Consider the following 24,991-nt stretch of genomic DNA (forward strand, 5'->3'; position numbering starts at 1 on the left):
CACAGCAAGAATGAGCTGTATTTAATAAAAAAAGGGGGCCACGAATGATACAGTAATGAGGTTACACAATTAAATCCCATAGCATGATTGAAGGCTTTCCCTGTGGCTGACGTCATCACAATGGAAGGCATAAAAAGTGGAGTAAACCGATGTTGAGACAGTCCAGTCTAGTCCATTAGGCAAGATGGTGCAAGTAGTCATTTAAATTAAAAAGTGCCCTACCCTCACCTAAATGGCTAGCAGGCATGGAGACAACAGAGCCACAGAGCCTTCTCCATGGAGCTATAAAAGTGTGTTGTCATATGGCACATTTTTAAACACTGGAAAGGGGTGCCATAATGGACCTCTCACTCGCTTTCGTTACAGGTACAAACGCTAGATTCAACTATTTCAACTATGCAGGAAGTGACTCTTCAGTTAGGAATGCCAACCCTAATTCATCTTGTCTTGAAATATATACAAGTTGTTTGTGGTAGCTACAGCGATGATGTTCTCCTTGGGGTGCCAGGCTGTGTGCAGGATCTTCTTGTTGAAGTCTAAGCTGTCGACACTGATCTCGTCCTTCTTTCTCTTGCCGCTGGCGCAAACCTTCCGCGGCTTCAGCACCGTGCGCGGCTTGTTGTTCTCCCGGGACGCCTCCAAGGTGATGTCCCGCTTCGTGTTTCTGTCAAACATCCTGAAGAAGTTGTTGTAAGATCCTGTCATGACAATGCTGCACACAGGGGGAAGGAACAAAGAGGTCAGTAGGGAATTTCTGCTCCTTTCGCCGAGCCGGAGGGTCCCGACTCGGATCGCGCAAAGGGGAAGGAGGTGGCCTCACCCACGCCTGCTACAGCTAAAGGGAAGCAAATGGATTCTAGAAAAAATGCTGCAAATTCTAGGAAAAGTTCTAGCAAGAGAGTTCCAGCAAAAATTCCGAAAGTTCTAGCAAGAGAGTTCCAGCAAAAATTCCAAAAGTTCTAGCAAGAGAGTTCCAGCAAAAATTCCAAAAGTTCTAGCAAGAGAGTTCCAGCAAAAATTCCAAAAGTTCTAGCAAGAGAGTTCCAGCAAAAATTCCAAAAGTTCTAGCAAGAGAGTTCCAGCAAAAATTCCAAAAGTTCTAGCAAGAGAGTTCCAGCAAAAATTCTGAGCATTCTAGCAAGAGAGTGCCAGCAAAAATTCCAAAAGTTCTAGCAAGAGTTCCAGCAAAAATTCTGAGCATTCTAGCAAGAGAGTTCCAGCAAAAAAAAGTCCTAAACCTCCCAAAAATACCCTTTTCCCTTCCCTGGGCCCTTTGAGATATTTTGTTATCCAAGCACCTTGAATGTCATTATTCAATTTGCTTTTCACACATGGGAGAGCTCCAACAAACCCCAAACACATCAGATTTTTAGCCATGTGATTTTAGTGACCTACAAATTGTGTGAATTTAGGTACTAACCATCTAGGTTATGAAAACTCCTTACAGCTCCTGATTCTGCATCAGCTGCTCAGTAAGAAAAATACACTTACAAATTTCCCTGTTCTTCCTTTGCCTCAAAAAATACTTGAACAGAAAGATGCCAAATTAAAAAACAAAACCAAAAACATCTTGTCTGACAGTACTGAAGGGAACCAATGAGCTGCCTTAAATGTTAATGACATGATCATGACAGAAGCAAGAGCTGTCCTAAATGGTGTTTTTGGCAGGTCACTACCATGGCCAAGCACTGTAAAAAGGAACATTCCTGGAAGGTTTTCCCACGGGTTCCCCCCAAATCTGGTGCAGATTCTGAAGCACTCAAGTACAACAACATTGTCCAACACCTGGTATTTGCAGTCCACTGCTCATTTGAAGAATAACTTGGAAAGATGTGAAGTGCATAGGGTAAGAATTTCACTTGCCTGTCTGATCCATTCCAACAGCATTCAAATTTGTCAAAAATGCAATCGTTTTCATACAGCGAGCAGAGTTTACTTCTGAGGTATTCGTGCACCTGGAAAACAGAGATCAGAGAAGCTGAGTGAGCATCAGACTCACACACCTGTAAAACAACTTTCAGAGGCAGCTAAAAACATTTTATGAGATGGTTCACCTCCCGTTTTCTTCAGGACGTAACAGAAAACAGCCAAAGACTTTGCATGGTTCTCACAGCTGGAGATGACCTCTACACCTCCCAAATTCCCCCTGGTTAAGAGGAGGCTTTTTCAGCCCCAAACATGGATTTGGGTCCTGCCACCACCCTGCAAACACCAAGATCTTCCTGCAGGAGTGTGGAATCCCCAAACCTCAGGGATGCTCTGCCTGAATCTACAGACAAAACTGCAACTACCACATCAAGACCATCAGTCAGACTCAGCCCCTGTCCAGGCTTTTCAACTTCCAACTCAAATACCTGGTATGTTTCCACAGGTCTATTTTCCATATTTAAATCCCAGATCTTCACTGACAGATAATCTCTAGTCATCATATATCGACCACTATGGCTAAATTTGACATCAGATATGGAAGAGATGATTTCAGAGAAAAATGATCGGTTGCTAGGATCTTCTGGCTCTTCAAACACTGCGGGAGAAGAACACAAGCATTTCAGGAGATAAGTTTGTGTCTCTGGTAGGAGATACACCTGAATCACTTTAACATTGTCTCAGTAACCCTGTGTTACTCTGTGTTACATAAAATAACCTTCAAGGAGAAACATTTGTAAATATAGTTGCCATACTCTCTTGGAGCAAGTCAAGGTAAGCTTTTCAATAAATAAATTACTTGCTAGCATGTGAAATCTTGATTCCACATGCAAGGTTTCCAGCATCAAGTACCGACCAAATGGCCTTCAACCACCTGAAGTCTGCAAAAAGCCATTGCTGGGGTCTAAACAGAAGCTACTGCTCATTTTATTCACTAGTTTTACTCCAGAAAAACAAAGATTTATTTTGATTTTAGGCTTTAGATGTGTTCAGTACACTAGAGGAATCCTACCCAAATCCACACAGACAATTCAGGGGTTGATATAACCTAGCAGCAGGTGTCCTGTGACACAGGGACACCCCGAGCTGCAGCACTCACACTTTGAATGTCTGTCACACAGGGCTGATGCTCTCATGTCACACAGGCGAATGGTGCCTTTACTGCTGCTGTAGACAAACGTGCTGCAGCTGTTGGGGTGGAACTCTGCAGCTGTGATCACCTCTGTCAGCTCCTCCATGTTGGCAGGCTTGATGTCTACAATATCTGCAGCAGCTCGTTAGGGAATTGCCTGCAGTGAAATGGGTTTTTTGCCAAGGCATTTTTCAGTTTTAGGTACTTTCAGAAATGCAGCTTCAGGCTTGTGGGACCCAGGCAAGAGATAAAAATCAAGGCACACCATTTGTCTACAAAGGAAGGTTGTAACATCACATTGTGCACCAGTTTCAATTCAATTCAATCTGCTTCAGTTTTCCTCCACTCCAGCAATAATTAATTCTATACCACAAATTATCTCCCAAGTTTTTCATACAGAACTTTTTATTTTGCTTAAATTCTAATTGTACTGCTACATTATAAAATGCTGTTTTGTATTAGAACCTTGACACAGGTGGGGCTGCTCCATCCCTGGAAATGTCCATGGCCAGGTTGGAGCAACCTGGGATAGTGGAAGGCATCCTGCCCACCTGGAATGAGCTTTAATGTCCCTTCCAAACCAAAGCATTCCTCCTCCAGAAGTAAAAACCCCTTTCAACTACTAAGGAGAAATAACCAGGATTAATGGAGATTAAATCTCTGGATATATACTAAAAACACTGGATATATCCAGTATTATCTATATGGATATATATATTATTATGGACATATGTATTATGGACACATATATTATGGAGATATATATATATATATATATATTATGGACACATATTATGGATATATATATATATTATGGACACATATTATGGATATATATATTATGGACACATATTATGGAGATATATATATGTTATGGACACATATTATGGATATATATATGTTATGGACATATATATGGATATATATGTTATGGACATATATATGGATATATATATATTATGGACACATATGAATATATATATATATATATTATGGACACATATGGAGATATATATATATATATTATGGACACATATGGAGATATATATATATATTATGGACACATATGGATATATATATATATTATGGACACATGGATATATATATATTATGGACACATATATGGATATATATATATATTATGGACACATATGGATATATATATATATATTATGGACACATATGGAGATATATATATATATTATGGACACATATGGAGATATATATATTATGGACACATATATGGATATATATATATTATGGACACATATATGGATATATATATATATTATGGACACATATGGATATATATATTATGGACACATATATGGATATATATATATTATGGACACATATGGAGATATATATATATTATGGACACATATATGGATATATATATATTATGGACACATATATGGATACATATATTATGGACACATATATGGATACATATATATTATGGACATATATGGATATATATATTATGGACACATATATGGATATATATATTATGGACACATATATGGATATACATATTATGGATACATATGGATATTATGTGTATATATATTAAATCTCTGGATATATACTAAACACTTCTCACGAAAGGAAACAGAATCCAAGTTTTCCTGTTCTCCTGGCCATGGGAGCAATGGCAAAAGGATACTAAAACTTCTGTCTGTGATTTCTAGGTGCCACAGGTTGATCCGCAGGTCATCCGCAGACAGGTACGTCTCGTAGTCACTATTGATGGAGATGGAATTGATGTGGTACGTGTGGGCATTGGCAAATATCCTTCGTGGGCTGGCCTCCACCATGAGGTCCATAGGCCTGAACACTGGCACCTGCAACACACGGGGCAGGGCAGGAGTGAGAGGCAGACCCAGCACACACAGCAGCGCCGCCCCGCAGCACGCCGAGCTGGATGCAATGCCTCAGAAGTCACTATTTCTGCCAAGTGGCATCACAGGGAAGATGAAGGTGATGATGTGATGGAGTAGTTCCTCCCAGAGCCACGGGCTGCCAGAGGGAGAGGAGAAATGAGCTGACTGCGAGCTACTCACCCGTAGTGTTGTAACTGTAGTAGGATCCCTATACCGTCCATCCTCCTCCTTTAAATTATAACCCTCGGGTCTCTTGTCCCTTTCACTGATTTTCCACAATTTTATTGTTTTATCTGCAATGAAACAGCCACGGTTTAAAATGAGACCTGTGGAGAGACACCAGCCATCGCTGCTGATGCCTTCAAACAAGACAAGGCCGCCCACGCGCACCAAAAAAAGACAAAAATGCTGCTTGGGGAAAACAAGACAAGATAAAAAGCATTAAAAAAACCTCCTCCACAGCTTGTTCTTTTTATAGGAGTTCGAGCAAGTTTCAGTTGGGACAGGAATTGCTATGAATGGTTAACGTAAGCTCTGACACAGGGACTCTCATACCCATGAGGGTCTCTGGGCTACAAAGCAACTAAACCCCAAACTTGCCACCCTGTGCCCAGGGAAGCCACCAGAACCACAGCCCCAGATCCCTGCAGTTAAACCTGCTTGATTCCAGCTTTTTGGAGAGGATCAGACCAAATCCTAATAGCAAACATGCTATGGTACAAAATAAACTTACCATTTGTAGACAATAAAAACTGAGCAGCATTTTTCTGGGGTAACCACCTAATTTTGTTGATCTTCTCTTCAATTTCTAAACTTTTCAAGTAGTCAAACTCTGGTTCATGGCTTTGAAAGGTACTGTAAACATTATATTCTCCCCTACTGTGAGACTGGGTTTTGTTCTGAAAAGAGAATTAAATGATCAAGACATGTATACAATGTACATTGGGGTAGAAGCTGCTTGATTTTCATGAGCCTGTCAACCAAGTGAGATGAGCATCATCTCTGTTGCAAGAAATTTATTCAAGTTTCTACAATTTTGGCTAAAATAAATAAAAAAAAAAATCTGAGAAGAGATACTTTATGCAGCAGCTTAAGTTTCCAGAAACTCCCCAGAATGTAAATAACATCTCCAACACTTTTTCACATTTACGCTGAACAAACTAGTATGTGGCCTAAATATTTTATTAAAAACAAACAAACAAAAAAAAAACCACCACAAAAACAAACCACAACTTCTTCAATCTTTAAATTCTCCCACCTTTGCTGTTTAAAGGAAATATTCCTTCCCCTGCAACACACGCACACAAAATGGCAAATGTGCTCTGTGAGTACATTCAGCTTTCCAGGCACGCTATGGAAATCCCACATGGCACTTCTCTACATTTATACCAGCAGCTCCACTATTCTGGTTTATAATCTCCAAGCCCCCTGAGAGCTTTTGAACTGCTTAAGCAGCTTTTTCTCCCTCATTCTAGAAGGGCAAAAAGCTCATCACCTCTGCTGAATACAGCTCTGGCACTAGAGTCACCCCTGCAGTTACCTGTCCAGGTAGAAATGTTTGCAAAACTGAAAAAGCTGCACAATTCCTCTTCCCAAAAGCTGTGTTTTAGGCACCAAAACATTGCACTGCATGGACAGAGCCTTGAATTTCATCCACTGGATGCAGAAAACTGGAGCCAATCCTGGTGTAGTGTTCCCCACGTTTGCCTGAAGTGGTTTCAAGCTGAATTTTGGGATTTCTTCCTGTCCCGCCCACTCCAGAGATTGCACCAGCAGATGCCTTTGCTGTGATATGTTCCTGGCTGGAGACTTTGCTCCTTCCTTCTCTGGTGTCTCATGTCCACGGGCTCATTTCATCCCTCAGTGCCTCACCAAAACACAGCTGATACAACCCTTGCTGGCCCACATTTGTCACATTCCTTGCATAATTTTCTTGTGCTTCATGCCCTGAGAGCCAGCAGGAATTCTTACACTTTAAAATAAGCTCGGGGCAGGGAAGGGATAAGGGGGCAAAATGCTCAGAAATCACATCTGGCCCCAGAATTCTGTACCACACCTGTCCCTTACACTGCTTTTCCCACCCTGGAGAATGGAAGGAACTTTGTTCTAAGCCTCAGTCAGAACTAACAAGTGAAGCTGGGTCAGGAACAGGTTGGAAAGGAAATCTATTGTGCTCTAGGAAATGCCTTAGGAAATCCAGAGAACTTTCCTTCAATTCCAGACTTACCATAACAACTGAGGCTTAAAAATTCTGTGTGCATATTCCAGTAAAACTTTACAGGACCAGAATAATACATAAACCCAGTAATACATAAAATCCATCCTTGGGATAAAAAAATCAAAATTTAAACTCTGTCTCATGGTGCTCAAAGGGAAAAATAAAATTCCAAACAAGGAGAGGTGTTGGCCCAAGTGCACGATGTTAAACTCCAATTTAGGTAATTGCAGTGTGCCTACGCAGATTCCTCCCCAGTTTCTGGGAGATGCAGCAGTCACTGAGTATTCACTTCCTGCCTGGCACTGAGCTCATGTCGCTGCCTGCCACATTCCAGCCCGGAGGTGGCAGCAGTTTGGCAGTGGGTGAAGCCACACGGGTCTGCAGAGTTCTTCACACAGCCCTTGTCAGTGTTTCTCTTCCTGCAGGTGTGGTCTGCAAAGCTCTCCGATGCAGTGTGGTACAAGGGGGCACAGAATTCCAAACGAAACACTTTTATTTTATATGCTTTCACATATAAATCCTGCTCTAGACAGTTGTTTGGTGGAACAACCAACTACCAGTGCATCAAGGAATTAAGTCCTTACGCACAAATCATTCCCTGAACACAGAGAAACCAAAAAATGCCAAAAACTGTTCTGTGGAATTTCATCTTCCTACCCCTGCATCCCAGCCCCTAAGGATGTGACCTTGAATTATGCTCCAAAAACCAAGGAGTCATTTAAACACAGCTCACCTCAGAGCAGGCAAGGAACTGCTGCAACTTTAAGCCACACAAGAGGATTCTTAAAAGCATCAAGCTATAACTGGAGAATCAAAAGTAATAAAGGAATAAAAAGGAAACAATAAAAAGCCACAAACGACCTCAAGAGCTGGTGCCAGGCAGCCCCACTAGATGTCCCCAGTGACCGAGGGGAGCTCTGGCACAGGGACAGAGCCTCGCCCACAGACCACCCCCTGCTCTGGGAACCGGAATTCCGGAGCTTTGGGAGTTTGCAAATGGAAATGGAAGGAAAGACTAAACAAAAACCAGCAGTGACATCTCTAGGCAGTGAGGTGACATCTCCCTGAAATCCATCCTAACCACAGCAACTTCCAACTACAGCCTCAGTTAAAAAAATCTGCAGCTCAGCTGCCCACTGACATGGGGGTAGAGCCTAAAGACCAAAAAAACAAAGACAAAAGGAGAAAAGGTATCTCTGCTATGAGGATTCTGTGGTTTTACCTGATTGATACCAGAGTGAAAAGGACATCTGAGGTCACAGTCACACACTTGCTGAAGGGCAACTTTTAATATCCCCAGCTACAGTGACATCTGAAATCATCCTCACAGCCAGGAGGAGTCATTGTAAAAGAACCAACTTCAGCTCCCTCAAGGTCTTCTGTGTCCTACCCCTGTTTGGTTTTCACTTCCAGCATTCTTCAGACCACAGCCAAAGTGTGTTTAAAATTAAATTTCTATCAGTGTCACAAAGTTCCCATTAAATTTCGGTACTGTAATCACTTATCACATAGGCATGCACTTTGTGTGAAGGGTTTTATAAAAACACTCTCCTTGTCTTTAGAAAGGGAATAGAAAAACCATGTAATACAGTGTAATGAGACAGCACTCACCTCCTGCTCCTGTTGAAAAATGACAACTCTCCCTCCCTTGTCTCCTGTTGCTAACAACTCTCCAGAATGGTTAAATTCTACTGTAGAAATTATATCCGCTGCAGAACAACAAAAATAAACCCCACAGATTAATCATTCTTTTAAATACCAAGTGGCCAAGGAAGCCACGATTAAAAAACAAAAACAAACCATTAAAAAAATCATACTTTAGTTAAAAGACATCTATAAAATGCAAGCAGACATTTATTCCAAAAAAATAACAGTAATTTTTTTCATTTGAGAATCATTCATCGATCACCATGCCAGAGCTACAAGCTCGGTGTTGTGCATCACTGTGTTCTTAAGGATTAATATCATCAGCTTAGAACTGACTTTTCTGCTCTGACTCTACTTTACATAACACAGACTGTACCTTTCCTAGCAAACTCTGTACCTTTATTTCCTCAGTTTTTCCTAATGCATGATTTAGATACAATCATTATCCATATGACCTCAAAGCACCTTTTTTTTTTTTTTTAAGGACTCAGTACACATTTGATAACTTAAAGGCAAAAGGTATCAGGGGAGAAAAGTTCAGACATCACTGTCTAAGGAACACAAGGAATAAAAAGCTGCAGAAAACTAGAAAAAAAACCTCAATAGTCTCCAAAAATCCCGAGTATCTCTTCTGGATGAAGAAGGTTTATGTTATCACAAGTGTTTCTATAGGGAGTGCTAAAATTAAATTGGAATATACACTGGTAAGAACAGTAGTCCCTAGTATCAAACTGAGCTGTTTATACATCAGAAAGGACAAATTACAACTTGAACTCAAGCCTGCACATTTCCAAAGGTACAAATGGAACGGTCCTTGAATCAGAACCCAAACCATTTTTGAAACACCAAATTGCAACACAACTCCATAAATCTGATTTTCTGCAGGAGAAATTCCTTGAGAGTTTTACATACACAAATCTTGAGGCCATTTCACTTCCATGCCAATCAGCTGCAGGATTTTCTGTGGGATGGTTTCTTTTTTCTCCATTGCATTCATAATATTTTAGAGTTTGAAAAGATCAATACCTGCTTGACTTAGAGCCAAGCACCAGCTCCACAGTTTTGTATTCCACAGCACAAACTGCCTTAGAAATCCCCCCACCAACCTCCTGGCACTGCTCACACTGGCTGGAATGTCTCCAAACAGAGTAAAGGACAGAAATACAACCTCAGCCTGTACTTCACTGAACCAGGATCCAGATCACACACAAAACGTCTTTAATTCCATCATCAATCCATCATTTCCCCCCCCCAGAAGGCAGCAGTTACTTCAGCCAGTCATTCTTCTATTTGTGACCAAGATCAAGTGATTTATCTCATGTGTAAGGCAAAGCACTGAGCTGCAGATAAGGAATTTAATGGTTCCTCTCCCAGGTGAACGGGGGGCATAGAGATAACAAACAATTCATCAAGGGGCAGAAAGAGGGAGGTGCAAACCAAGCAGTCCAATTTTGACTTTTCCACACAATGCAAAAGCACATGGTTGCACTCCTCCAACAGGAAAAGACCTTAAAATGTTATCAATTAATTGAAATAAAGCACACTACCATCTCAGCAGTGAGAAGTACACAGAATAGTTATTATTGTGAAAAACACAGACTTAACACTACAAGCTCTGACAGTCTTGAAACTGCCATGACAATACAGTAAATTATCAGCAGATCCAACGTGTCCACGTATGTAGAAAGAGAAAAGCAAAGAAAAAGTTGCCTCAGAAGCCTCATATCCACCTAAGAATAGATGGATAAATTAATCAAAGTACTTATTTGGTGAAAGTCATTGAAAAGTTTAGAACAGGCAGCAACAACAGCCAGAAAAACCTTTAATTTAGGATAAAAATGTCTGTTTTCCTAGGTCTGATGATGCTATATATTTGTATTTACTAATAACACAAATCTCATATATAGCAGAAAGACAAGCACTTCTCTGTAATCTCAGACTTTCTTGCTTTCTGCATTTATTTTAGTTTTTGGGAGAATCCAAGCTCTCCCCCAGTGATCTCCCAGCTGATACACTGACACAACTGCTTGATCACAGACTCCAGTGCACAAACAAACTTCCAGCACCCACATCCCACACGTCCCACACCTCCAAGAGTCCAGCAGGCTCAGGCAGTGGTGACAAGGCATTGAAAACTCTCCAGTGCCTGACTGACACCATGCAGAACATTCCAAGTACTTGGATCAGTTTTAAATTAAAGTCAAATACATTCCTTAGTGGCCATCACAATGGAAACCTATTAATTAATTTTAAAACTCAAGATACATCAATAAATGCAATGTGCCTTCCACAGTGTAATCATGGATTGTTCCCTCTCCAAAGGCAAAACAAAAGGTGCTAAAAATGTGACAGATAAAAGCAATTTCTGCTTAAGTAATCCCAACCCAGGGCCAAGATACAGATCTTACAAAGAAATCTGTACTAGAGACAAACAAGCAGTTGTACATTCAAACACAGGAACTGTGTTCTGTGTGTCCTGTCTGGAATTCCACATTGCCACACCTTTGTCAAAGGGAGAGCCAGGGCACTGCTGCTCACCTGGGTAGCTTTAAAGGTGTTGGAGAAGTGTTAGTGGGAGCTTTTCATGCTCCTCAGTGCCCAGGTTCACTTGTGGATTCTCATCTGTGTTAATACCCTCATTGCCAAAAACATGTACCCACCTTATCTTTTTTTCCGATGACAACTGTAATTCCCTGACGATTTCAGCCCCTCAGCAGCACAACAGAAGATCCCCAACCTTGAGCTGTTTCCTCTCCTCTCCCTAGGTGGAAGCCTGCAAACACAGAGCTGCCCCTGCTGGGAATTGATCCCTTCCCAGTGCCAGGAGCACTTGAGGGATGTTTAAGGGAGAAGCACATGTGTAGTGCCCTGCTGTCACCACACTGATGGCTGCTGGAAATGGGATGCATTTCAGTGCCCTCTTCTCCAGCACAGTGCCAGAGATAAACAACCACTGCCCCCTGATCTGACAGCCAACCCCTGGCAGGCCACAGCATTATGTGCTGTCACACCGACCCTGGAGATCAGAGTTGTCTTCTCCTCCCCCAAGCATCAGCACATCCCTGACACCAAGCTGCAGGGTGGCACTGCCAGGGCTGAGGGGTTCAAACACTACATGGCAGCATTGCTCACAGGAGATGAAGACATGATTGTGACAAAGACAGAAATGAGGAGAGCAGGGTACACCTGCATTCCTGCAGGGCACCTGCAGTACCAGTACCAAGTGAACCAGGTTTTCTCCTTCTTGCACAACGTGGGACAAAGAACTCAGAGGTTATTACATTACTTACAAATATTTCTCTGCACAAATCTATACATTTGTCCTTTAGTTCCATTCAATATCCCTTCACAGACACTTACTGTTGTAGAAACACTTCTGAGACTGCTAAATGCTTTCAAATAATGTGTTTTAGTGACCTGAAAGCAAAGGGGAGGTGGGGTGGGAATCACCTACACTACCTGAAATCCACTTATCAGTGAAAATGTTTCCTCACACGTTGAGTAAAACACTCTGGAAACACAGAGCTGCTGCACAGTTGTATCCCCATCACAGAGATCTAAAACTCTACAGACAAACCAAGCCACTGATCACAAAAATCTCCAACTCAAGAGAGATTCTGGTCCCTGAGCCATCAGCACATGGAGACAGGGCAGAGTCTGCTTCTCCCAGAGACATCCAAAGCTTCCTAGAGCTCTCCCAGATCCAGCAGCTGCAATCTGGCCAAGCTTTCCTTCCCTTCTGCACATCATCTTTATTTTCACAAGATGCTTTAAGTTTATTAAGCTTCAGTGAGACATCTTCACTTTTCAAGTGCTCCCAACAAAAATCAAAACCAGCAAGATCTGGAGACTTGACTGGATTCAAGCAGGACTAAATTCTTCCATGGTAGACATAGAGACAGGAACCTGAGGAGCCAAAAAAAAAAAAAAAACACCAAAAAACCCCCACAAAACCAACCAGAACAAGGTGTTTGGCTTTGACAGGAAAAGGATAAAACACATCTCAAAGCTTCAGGTAAGGCTCTGGGGCCACTGGGTCAGTGTACTGGAAAGAGCAGCAGTTCAAATTAAAAAAGAAGAATAAAGGAATCCAACAGATCTCAAATGCCTTTTTCCCTGTTAAAAGCAGTGTTTGGAACAAGAAAAACTCAGTGACAAATACTTAAAAACACTTTCACACTTTGGGGACCTCCACGTGTTGCAGTGAATGCAGAGTGTGTGCACTGTCACCATCAAGGTTTCTGAAACTTTAAAGAAAGGATTGTGATGAAGTTTTAACTGTCCAAATGTCTTTGGAAAAAGGGAATAAACCAGCAATCCAAACCACCAAAAGAAAACGAATCCAATGACTTCATTCCAGAAGGCCCATCACAAACCTGAAAAGCAATTCTGTATTAAATTTGTTTCCAATAATAGAATAAAGGGGATTTTATTAGTACACAAGAGGCTATCTATTTTAATGTTCCATGAACTTTATATAAACTCTGCTTAGAAAACATGCTTGGTAGGCAAAACATGTCACCTACTCTGCAGCAGCGAGTCAATCATGGCAGGAACAAAGAGAGTCTTTATTTCACCAGACCCAAAAGGTTTCTGTGCAAATTTTTGGAATCACGTTGATCTGCTGCCTAAGCAGAGAGCAAGCAAATGAGAGTGTTCACACAAGTGCAGCAAACTTCTGATGTTTCCAAGGACTGAACGAAAAATAGTAGCATTTAAAAAAGCATTTTAAAATTATTTAGGAAGTATTGCTTATATACCTTCCCAGTGGTTTAAACACCATTTCTGGAATATGTGGAGGGCATGTCCTCAGTTTATCAGCCTGGAAAAGCTATTTTAATCAAACCAAACACAAATCAATCATTCCAAGGAGACTTCAGAAACTGTCTCCAAAGAAAAATATTAAGAAACCAGCTTTTAGGATTAGTACTAAAATCTACAGGAGCTCAAACAGCCTCAAACTGAGGAAGCAGCAGAGGAATGGATAAACATCACGAGCGATGACAGTGAAGTATTTGAATTTGATGCACAATTGCTGAACATACCTGAGCCATTCTTCCTAGAGAGAGCAAGAGCATCTGTCCATGAGAAGCTGCAGACATTAAGTGTCTGGAAATCACTTGTGGGTTGTTGGATCCTTTCCAGCCCAGGGTGAGGCAAAACCTCCCTGCTAACTCCAGCTCAAGTCACAGCTAATGACAGCAATTTAAGGCTTTTGAGTGGACTTTCTTGTTTCCAAGAACAGTTTTGTTTTGCAGTTAAGTACTTCATCATTGGGGGAAAAAACATCCAAACAAACAATGAAAGACACTGGAGAAAAAACAAAAGCTCTTCCAAGGCGTCAAGTATTTTAAGCAGCTCCACAATGCACTGAGTCACCCAACCAACACCCCGGGGTCTGTGATTTGGGTTTACTACTTTATCCAGAGTCCTGATGCATTGTCAATTTATCTCTGAAGGTAGACAGTGAGGTGAAAATCCCAAACTGAACGGGAAGGTTATTTAAACAAGATTAAGGTCGGGTGAGCACACATCTGTGTGCAGAGGAGAGCTCCCAACACAGGCTACCAAACTTCACACCCCAGGAAAAGAGTGAGAGCAAAGTGCCACGCACTGTTTAGTGCTGCTGGAATAAAAGAAAACAACCCCCTGCATTCCAGCCTCATTCCTAATTTATGTCTGAGGAGAGGGGGAAGGGAACACAAGTATTGGATGCTCTAAAGTTACCATGACCAGTTTTACTATTGACTTCATTTCCCTGTTCTTCATTCACTTGCAGGAGTGATTCCCTGCATTCATTCCATCTCCCTGAAGTGACCAGGCAACAAACCCAAAGGCAGCTGGGAGAAGGCATTCCTACTGTTCAATTTACTGCTTCAGATTTGTTCCAGAAGTCCTTTAAATAGATCTCTTCTCTACTAGAGAGGGCATTAAAAATATATTAATTCCTTAAAACCCAGGGACAGGAAGAAATGCACGTAGAAACAGAGAAGCCAGAAAGGGTTATTGCCCTTGTAGCAAAAATCCTCCCTCTGTGCCCTGCATCTCTGCCAGAGCCAGCTGGTTCCTTGTTCTCTCCCAGGTACCAGCTCAGGAATTTCACAGCACACAAAGCTGCCCTCCTTCCCAGGGAAGGGAATTTGTCTGGTGGCCAACTCACTCTGCAGTGCTGCTGGCCCTGCTGGGGCACAGACACACAACCAACACACACACACCCAACACGGACACACACACACACCCAACCAACACACACACACCCAACACGGACACACACACACACCGAATTAACACCCCCACACCCAACCAACACACACACCCACACACCCCCAACCAACACCCACACACCCCCAACCAACACACACACACCCAACCAACACCCACACACCCCCAACCAACACACACACACCCAACCAACACATACACACACCCAACCAACACACACACCCACACACCCCCAACCAACACCCACACACCCCCAACCAACACACACACACACCCAACACAGACACACACACACACACACCGAATTAACACACACACACCCAACCAACACACACACCCAACACAGACACACACACACACACCGAATTAACACACACACACCCAACCAACACACACACCCACACACCCCCAACACAGACACACACACCCACCCCAACCAACACACACACACCCACCCCCAACCAACACCCACACCCAACCAACACCCACACACCCACACCCAACCCACACCCACAACCAACCCACAACCAACACCCACCCATACACAACCCACACCCACACTCAACCAACCCACACCCACCCCACCAACACACACCCCACCAACACACACCCCACCAACACACAACCAACACCCACAAGCCCAGGCTGCAGCTCCAGCAGACTCTCACTAGGCTGTCTTTGCTGGCTTGGGAGCCCTGGGAGCTCTGGATACACAGAGGAGGAAGATTTGCAGAGTGGTCCCTGGCCTGCATGTTCACTCCAAGTGAGTGAACTCACCTGAACAGCCCTGGGAGGCTGAAAATGAAAAACGTGACCACGATGAAATTGTCATTTCCCTGCTGATGCTGAAAGTATTTGGAGTTGTTTGGGGAAGCTGCACTTCAGGGCTGAGACTCTGAGTCCTTTTTATATCCCTACCTGTGTGCAGCATACACAAGATACCAGTGGCCAGACAGGGAATACATGTAGTATTTCACAGCATAAATTACTCACCTAGGGAAAACAATCAATTATCAACCTTGACAAGCAGGCCTAAACCACCACAACTTCGCTCAAGTTTCCTGGACTCCTCTATATTCCCATTTCCTTTCTTTTATTCACCCTTTCTTCCCCATTTCCTTCTCTAACTTTGCCAACCTTTGAGAAAAGATACACTAGGGAATTTCTAGTTCAGTAATGAATTCACCTTTGGATTAGAAAGCCTGAGTGATTTACTCATTATTATTACTACTACACATTTAATTTTTAACTTTTTATTTAGCTCCCTAAAATAAAATTTGACACTGCTTGATTAAGCTTTTCCTGTTACTTCCAAAGTCACATTAGCATGCCCCATGTCTGCCCTGCTCACTGTGGGCTCAGGTAAGCAGGGCTCTACTCCTGCATGGCAAAGCAAAGCTCAGAGTGTGCCACATACTCCAGAAATCCCTCTTTGTGCTGTCAAATCCATGTACCAGCAGTGACAGCAAGAACACTCTGTTATCACCAGCCTTCAGAAGCAGGAGCTGGAATTAAGTCATTTTTTCTAAGGGGAGGAAGAACTGAAGGCAAGGGGAAGAACCAGTACTCCAAAGACTCCATAGGATTTATGTGTATTAGGATGGCTTAGAATTTTACAGCTGTATTTGTAACACTCAGATACTCTACAGATAACGCAACTTAACCACTCAAGTACAAAACAATGTTATTTTGGTGGTTTCTCAAATTCATGCAAATAAATTTTGTTAAGCCTCATGGCTTCCTAGAAAACAAACAGCAAACTTCCATCCTCTCCCACAACAGGAACGGTGGCACCAGCCCTCACCTTGTTGCCATTAGTTTTATGTAAAGCCAGTAAAGCTCCTAAATAGCTTTACTGGGCTCAGTGCTCAGAGCAGAACAACTCCAGATCCATCTGTCCCATGCACCAGAAGCTGCTCCTCCCAGCAAAGCCAGAGGGAAGGATGGCATTGGAGCTGCAGAGAACAGCATTATCACAGAAATTACTCAACAGCTTCTACAAGTTAGAAGTTCCCTAGGAATTAGATACTAGTTCCCTTAGTATCCTACAAGGGATAGGAGCAAATATGCAGATTAAGTGTTTTACAAGATAATAGTAAAGAGAGAACAGAATCACCCTCTGCTAATCTCTCATCTGCAACAGCAGCTTCTTGTGCATCAGAAATCTTAATGTGATCTCGAGTTAACTATGGCATCAAAGTAACATCCTCATTTCAAGAGAATTAATAGAAAGCACAGTCTATGGTCAACATCACAATCCAGACTGGAGAGGCAACAGCACACTGAACGTTTGCATTCTTGTGTTTGGCAAACAACTCCTGTGCCTCACTTGGGCAACTGCTTCAACATCTCCACTCAGGGCAAGTTCCACCACCAAACTGACCATTATTTTTCCCCACAGTCCATTTTTGGAACAAGGCAAGAGACCAACAAAGAATTGTTCAAACCCAGCAAATCTCAGAAGAAGCAGAAATCACTACAGGGAACACTTACAAACATCTTAACAGACACTGCCACCACCTCCAAATTCTGTGAACAATGGCAACACATGTCATTTCTGGTAAACAATTTGTATTTTGCTAAGGTAACAGAGTTCACTGAGACTGAGCTGAAGGCATCAGATGAGCAAATCTGCAAGGAACACACTCAGGAGCAGCCACATCTCCAGCTAGCACAGCTGGATTTGCAAAGACCATGGAGCCCACACCCAAAATGCCAATTAACTGCATTTCTGTGTGCAGGCTCCTTCCATCTACACCAGGGCCAGGATCTGGCTTTGCTAGAACAGAAACAAAACTGATTTAAAGCTCAGACCACAGGCTTCCTGTCTCCATCTATAGTAGGAAACTCAAGTCTCCAGTGCACAGGACTCCAAGACACCTGTGGTGGCAGGGAAAAACAGAGATGACAAACTGCAGCAAGTACTGATGTGTCCCTGCTTCCTACCACTGAAAATGAAATACAATTGCTCTGAAATTTTATCTTCATTAAAAGAAAGCATTCAGACTGAAATATAATGATATATATATATAATACCATGAGATTTGGGAAGGTGTTTTTACACCTTGAATTGATTTAAGACTGTGTTCCACTGTGCAGTACCTGTACCATGATCACTGTAACCACTGGAGGTTTTATTTCTGCTCACCCAATCCAGCACTGCACTCTGTAACTCCTTTTGTGCCAACTTCACTGCAAACCTACAGAAGAAAGAAACCCTATGGGGTTAGGATTCGTGTTAGCAGGAAACAGTCCTAAACTGGCCCATTGAAACCATTTCATCTGATGAGAGAAATTAACAGTTTTGGGGTCTTTAACCCCAAATAAGTTTTTATTAGTGTTTCAAAAATTATTGTGAAAAATCCTTTCCTGTTAAAGAATGCTCTCTCTATATAAACAAATGCAAAGCTGTTTGGTTTCTGGATAGAAACCATTAACCCTCATCATGCTGATTAATTACTTTCTATTTTTGAACTTAAGGACGTGACTCCAGTTCCCTTCAAAACACATGGACAGGAGATCAAGAGGCAAACTGCCTCCTTCCACCAAGCAAAAGAGTTATCAACAGAATGAATTAAGATGAAAAGATGCTGCAAACCAGAACTCCCAGTACTTGCCTTGCCCCTAGGCTGGACATGATCTAGTTGGGAGAACAGAGGAAGGCACAGGCAGCCTGATCACATGCAGAGAAGCAGGAAAAGAAATACATTTCCAGGAGAGCAGACAAATAAACCCCCAAAAATCTCCTGCTGACTGTGCTGCCCACACCCAGACACTGCATATTTAACAGGTAAAGGTTAACATGGCTCCAGCAGTAGTTTGATGTGGAACATGTAACACCCTGCAATCAGCAGAACAGGAGGTGTGGCCCCTGCTGCAGTTCCCAAATCCTCTGGGAGCTGTCTCCACCTCTGAGGATGGATTTTACAGGTACACCACCCAAGGTGATGTACCTCCCAGTCCTTCCCAGCCTGGAACTGGCAGGGGGTGTGTCTGAAGCTTCTTCCAGAGCTCCACAGCTCTGGGAGATCGCTGCTGTCCCAGTAACTCCATGTGAACACTGCTGCAAAGTGAGGACCTTTCCAGATCAAGACAGAGGCATTTTTCAACTCAACACGAACTACATCAGCCTGAAAATACTCCAAACTCAGTAACAAGGGATTATTTAATACCTGACAAGAATTCCCTGGAGGCCCTAAAGGCATCCTCTGCCTGGAAACCACAAACAGCAGTTACAGCACTCTGTGAAAGGCAGCTCAGCCTCGAGATGAGCTGAGACACCACTCCCTGATTTCACTTTATCCTAAGAGTTTCTGGTCTTTGCAAGAGGCCTCCGAGTTTTCATTTGAGGAATAAATGTGATTAGGAAAGCAACACCTAAGTCAATTCCCCCTTTTAAATCTTCATTACACAGGTGCAGAGTTCTTCCCCCAATGAATATCCTAAATAATGTATTCAAACGGGGGATTCCACCTTACATTATTAGCACTGCAAACATATTTAGGAAGATAACAGAGATACACACAGGGAACATTTTGCTGGGGACAAAGAGCAAGTGATGAACATTTAGTTCACATCTCTTAATAAACACACTTCCCAAACTCAAATATTCCCTCAAATATGACAGGAAGTGCCTATTTGCTTTTCCTATTCATACTAATTCAGGTCTATTGTTGGCTGAAACAAAGGTCTTTCAACCTGCATCGGCCGTTCCCAGGACATTTGACACCAGTTTATTAATATCATAAACAGGAGAGGCCTGAGTGGCAGAAATCCAGCCCCGCTGCTGGTGCCCAGCTGAAGTCACCTCAGAAAGGAGGGTGAGTGTCTCACAGTATCTCCTTGAGCTTTTTCTTTCCAGTTACTGTAATATTACAGAATAAAAATAATAATTTTTTAAAGGATTTAATCTGTCCGCAAGCTTTTTTTTCCTTCCAAGCAGAATTGTTCTGCTTTTAAACAAAAAGTAATCAACAGTAAATCCAGCATTTCAGCGTTTTTAAATGCCAGGCACCTGTTTGATGGAAAAGCTACCGTGGGGTTCAGTTTCCTAACATCACAAAATTCAGCTGCTGAGAGCTTCCAGCTCCTGAAGCTCGCATCTATTTTCAGGCAGGGAAGAGGAAAAGAAGAGTGGGCCTCCTACTGAGGATGTGTCACACTCAGCACTGCATCAATCCCCTTTCAATTACAGTGAAAACTCCTCTTCGCTCACAGGCTGGGATTACCAAAAAAAGCCTGGGAACAGTAGTTATCCAGAGGTTGGCTAACACCACAACTGGAGACTGTGCACCCCTAGCACTCCATGAGAAAGGATGAGCTTGATGGGTAATAGGAAAAAAAAATAACAGACACACAAAAGATATAAAATATCTTACCTAAGCAACATTTGTGCTAAAAACCTAAATGCATTTTAATTCTTAATTTACTTTGATGTTTCAAAACATCACCTGACACAAAAAACCACCTGACATCCTGGGTACCTGGCCTGGGTTTGCTGGTCCCTGCTGCCATCACAGGCCGCTTCATCATCTGGAGAAATTGTGTCCCTGTTTCAGTGTGAAGCAGCCCAGAACCTCAAGCTTCCATGAGAAGTCCAGGAACCAACAAAGTTTTTAACAGCCCACAAGAGTCATCGAATCAAACCTTCTTTAAATGCACTGAAAAAAATGAACCTACACATGTTCTTTGGTGCTACAGCAATACAACTCTACCTAAAAGGAAATTTATCCCCCAAATGAAATATTTGCTCAAAGGTAAGAATATGGAAACCATGGTTTGTTTGAAGGGGGACTGGACCCTGCTTCTACAGTTTTGAATACAGATAAAACACGAGGTATTACTGCAACACAGAGATAATTTGGCTAAATTACACAAGAGCTTCCTTTCCTTAGAATTTTCCTGTTTCAACCATTAAAAAGTAACTGCACTAAGTGCTACACACAATCCCTACCAGTTCCAATTCTGTTAGAAATACTTTCAGCCACCAAAACCTACACTGATTTCTGAGGCAAAGATGACAGAATGGTTTAGGCCTATTTGTATTATGTAGAATTTAGTTAGAGAGTTACTCATCATTTCTGTCCTTTGTGCAACTGCATACAGATCATACATATCTAATTATAGGGGAACAAAATTAACTACAGCAGGAATCAGCTTCGTGCCCACAATTGCTTCATCTGAGATCCCCTCAGGTGCCTGAACATTCTGCCACTATCACTCACAAAACTGGGACTTGTTGAGCAACAGGGGGAGAATTGAGACAAAAAAAACCTTATAAAGAGCACATTCGATTATTTCCTCTAACACAGCATTTGCCTGGTTTCAGTACTCTGGTACATAACTTGTTCCAACAGCTTTTCTGCCTGCAGAGCTTTAACTTACATCCTATCATTAATAAAGCTGCAGCAAAACTGACTTCCAAGAGGGTAACAACTCAATTTTACCACTGAAGACAAAAATGCATGTTTACTGATTTTCCAGAATAAACTTCATGCTAAAACAAAGACATTAAATGTCTATTTCTGACATTCATGAGCTGTAGGAAACATGCCTGCTGCCCTGGAGATAAAGTGCATGCTAGGAATCTATAAAAGATTCAGGAGACCCCAAATCCATCTCAAGTCACCACTCTCTGGAAAACCTGTATGCACAGAGCTAAGTCACAGTTCATTCTCTCAAGGCACTTCAGGATTTATCCATAATGTTCACACAAATGCTCCATAATTCTCCTGAAACATGCTTTGAAATGCAAGTTATACAGAATATAAGGATCCCCAAAATGCATCAGACTGAGTCTTATTGAAACTTAATTTCTTCTCTCTGTGAAAAATGTATCTGTTTTGCAAACCCAGGCTAATTACCCCCTTGGTAGCAGAAGTGCTTGGCTGGAGTGCAGAAAAAAAATGCTTCATTTATACTTTTAGTTTCTTAGGGAGCTGCTCTCAATGTGCCTACAAGGTATGAAAAAGAATGTTCACAAAATTAAAAAAAAAAAAAAAGTGAACAAGTTCAGAAATACCACCTAGGCTTTCAAAAAGAAAAGGGTGAAGCAGTTAAACTGTTCTTCCTACCAAGAAAGATGGAGAGGGACTATTTACAAGGGCCTGGAGGGACAGGACAAGAGGGAAGGGATTCTAACTGAAAGAGAATAGATCGAGATGGGATATTGGGAAGAAATTCCTCCCTTTGAGGGTGCTGAGGGACTGGGATTGAATTCCCAGAGACGCTGTGGCTGTCCCAGTCCTGGAAGCGTCCCAGGCTGGGTTGGGCAGGGCTGGAAGCACCTGGGACAGTGGAAGATGTCCCTGCCTTTGGCACTGGATGAGCTTCGAGATCCCTTCCAACCCAAAGCATTCCAGGATTCTGCAGCTGCAGGTCACCCCCAGTTACCAGCACCAGGTCAGGCTGAGAGCTGGCTCCCCTGCAGCCCCCGTGTGCCCCAGCACACCCACGGTGACGTGGCCCCCACCAGAGGGGACTTCACACACCCCCAGGGCTCCGGGCACCTCCGAGACCCTCCTGAGGCCGCTCATGGCCACGGCTGAAGGGTTTTAATGAACGTCCAAGAGGAGCAGCAGCTACAGCTGAGATCTGCACTGGGAGAACATCCTGAGGAGCTGCTCTCCCTCAGTGATCCCATCCTCTGGCTGCCAAACATCTGTGACAGCCAGGGGCTGGGGACGCTCCGGAGTCCCTGGTCTGAGCAGCGGTTTCTCAAATGCCAAACTTATTTTTTGTGCTCTTCGGTTGCTTTTAAAAGGAGATTTCTTCTTTCTTAGGAAAAAAAAAAAGTTTATGAGCAACAGGACCAGCAGAGAATCAGCCAGGTGACTCAGGCAAAACACAGAAGTATTTATTCACCTATTTTCCAATTCACAGAATGTTTGCAAGTTTCTCCTCAAGACTACAAATTACTCAGGACAGCTTGCACCAGTTATAACTGAATATTCCATAAAATATTATTTATAGTCTATATTATACTAATATATATAACAATACTGTATTACTTATTCAAGTGGGTGTTTAGCTACACAGCACTGGAAAATAGAGTCCATTTCCTTGGGCAGATATCAATTCACATAACAAATACCCAACCAGTATACGTTTTGGATGTCTGTTCATGGAAAGAATAAATAATTTTAATTTCAAGGTGCATTTATATGAACCCTAACGTAATGCTTAGTCATTATCTAATAGCTTTTATCTTTAAAAATACAGAAAGAAAATCTACTTACTTCTGCTTATATTTATTAATTTTTATTATCCTTTTTCTCCCTATGCTCAAGCCAGGTGATTATTGAGTCCTTGGATCTATTTTGATTGGTAATTACTTACTTTTTAATTCCTACTGACAACCCCCATATAACCCTATAGAAAAATTCCTCACATCCACCCTGAAGTACACACTAATAACAGGCTGAACAGTCCCTCAGCAGACCTTACTTCAGATCTTTTCAGGGTTTGTTTGTGTTCCCAAGTAGTACAGAGCTATTTATGGAAAAATCTCTGCTGGAATCACAGCCAGAATTTCAATAGGCTGCACGGCACAGTGCAGCCAGGGGTTGCTGTTCTGTTTGCAAATAACAATATATTTGGAAATAACATACTGGGCCATTGTTCTGCACATGGAGAAAAGAAGCCTTCAGGCAATGCCTTTCTTGTCACTGAGAAAGCCACAGACAGAGCTCTGCAAGAGCTTAATTTTCTCTTTTTGCTGAAACCAATCCAAAACACATAGTACAGGTTAAAATTTAGTAATAGTATTATTACAGAAAAACATAGTACTTTGGCAATGCCTTTCAAAATTAGAACTCTGATTTGGTGTGCATTCCTGCTGTAGATATATAAAAAATAACTCCTCAAAACCACCCTGCCGTTTCAGACTCTTCTAACACATTCTTTGACCAAAGGATTCATTTCAGGTGCAAAGCTCAGGCCAAGCATTCGGAGGCTTTTAATCTTGGTGTGCAGAATGCAGGAGGCTGTTGTGGCTCAGACAATGCATGAAGTGCCTCCTTCTAAGCAAGGAAAATGAAATGAGAAATTCCTCTTGCCTACCAGAGAGGCAGGGAGAAGGGCAGGAGGAAGGGCTGCTCTCCAGCTGCATTTCAGGCAGCCTGCTGGGGAGCACAGGGCCTGTGAAGGTCACAACTACAACTGAAGTTTCCAGCAGAGACAAATACACAGCTCTGTGGAGTGACTGGAGAATCCAAATCTCTGATCACTTCCCTCACCCTACCAGTTAATACTTAATGCATCTTTAGTGGCACTTGGAACCTTACAGAACAATCTTCCTTTGCCCAGTTGACTTCTCTCCCCACCTCCCCCTCGAGTAAGTTTTCCTGTGTTTCTATTCTGGCTCAAGCACACATGCCTCAGCTTCTCAAAAAAGAAAAAAATTATTAAGCAGAAACCAATGCTAATTTCTGGCCTGGACTATGAGATTCCTAACACATGGAATCTTGACAACTCCAAGGCAAATTTATATCACCTCTTAAAATTATATATAGCTTACTAATCTGAGCAAAATGGCAACCTTTATTTTGAAGTGTTTGTTTCAAATATGTCTGCTTGTAGATCAGATCTTTGGGTTTTGGAAGAGCTGCATAATAGATACATAGATATATATAATTTGTTTATACAACTGTTACATGTTGTACGTATGTTTTACATAGAGAGAGAATTTTGGTAGTGTTACTGCCCTGCAAGCATATATCAAAGTTCATTACAAAAAAAAAAAAAAAAAAAAAAACAAAACTATCAAAGGCTTTGAAACTTTATTTTGGGAAACACCACCCAGGTCTCACAAGCAGGGAAAGTAAAGCAGGGAAGGGTTAAAATTACTCCAAGGAAAACAATTGTACGTAATTACTTTCAGTTATCTCCATTTCTAGTCTTCCATCAGTCTCCCCACAATCCCCTGGGATAATGACATTTTAAATTTAAACTTTTAAGTTGGCA

At 42.1% G+C, this 24,991-nt stretch overlaps 1 protein-coding gene across 2 annotated transcripts in view; it reads right to left on the reverse strand.

Annotated features, from left to right (window-relative positions):
* The window catches only part of PPP2R2A (protein phosphatase 2 regulatory subunit Balpha), a 37,087-nt gene continuing 12,096 nt past the window's right edge, over positions 1–24,991 (reverse strand). For both annotated transcript variants that reach the window (XM_062510558.1, XM_062510557.1), the window contains exons 3-10: positions 8,771–8,868; positions 5,675–5,840; positions 5,122–5,234; positions 4,725–4,902; positions 3,026–3,190; positions 2,355–2,524; positions 1,864–1,955; positions 1–712 (exon numbers count right to left, since the gene is read on the reverse strand). In XM_062510558.1, coding sequence (XP_062366542.1) covers positions 433–712; positions 1,864–1,955; positions 2,355–2,524; positions 3,026–3,190; positions 4,725–4,902; positions 5,122–5,234; positions 5,675–5,840; positions 8,771–8,868 — 1,262 coding nt within the window. In that variant the 3' untranslated portion in view covers positions 1–432. The remainder of the gene's footprint in view (positions 713–1,863; positions 1,956–2,354; positions 2,525–3,025; positions 3,191–4,724; positions 4,903–5,121; positions 5,235–5,674; positions 5,841–8,770; positions 8,869–24,991) is intronic.

This window comes from Cinclus cinclus, chromosome 29 (assembly GCF_963662255.1).
Source record: "Cinclus cinclus chromosome 29, bCinCin1.1, whole genome shotgun sequence".
Taxonomy (NCBI): Eukaryota; Metazoa; Chordata; class Aves; order Passeriformes; family Cinclidae; genus Cinclus; species Cinclus cinclus.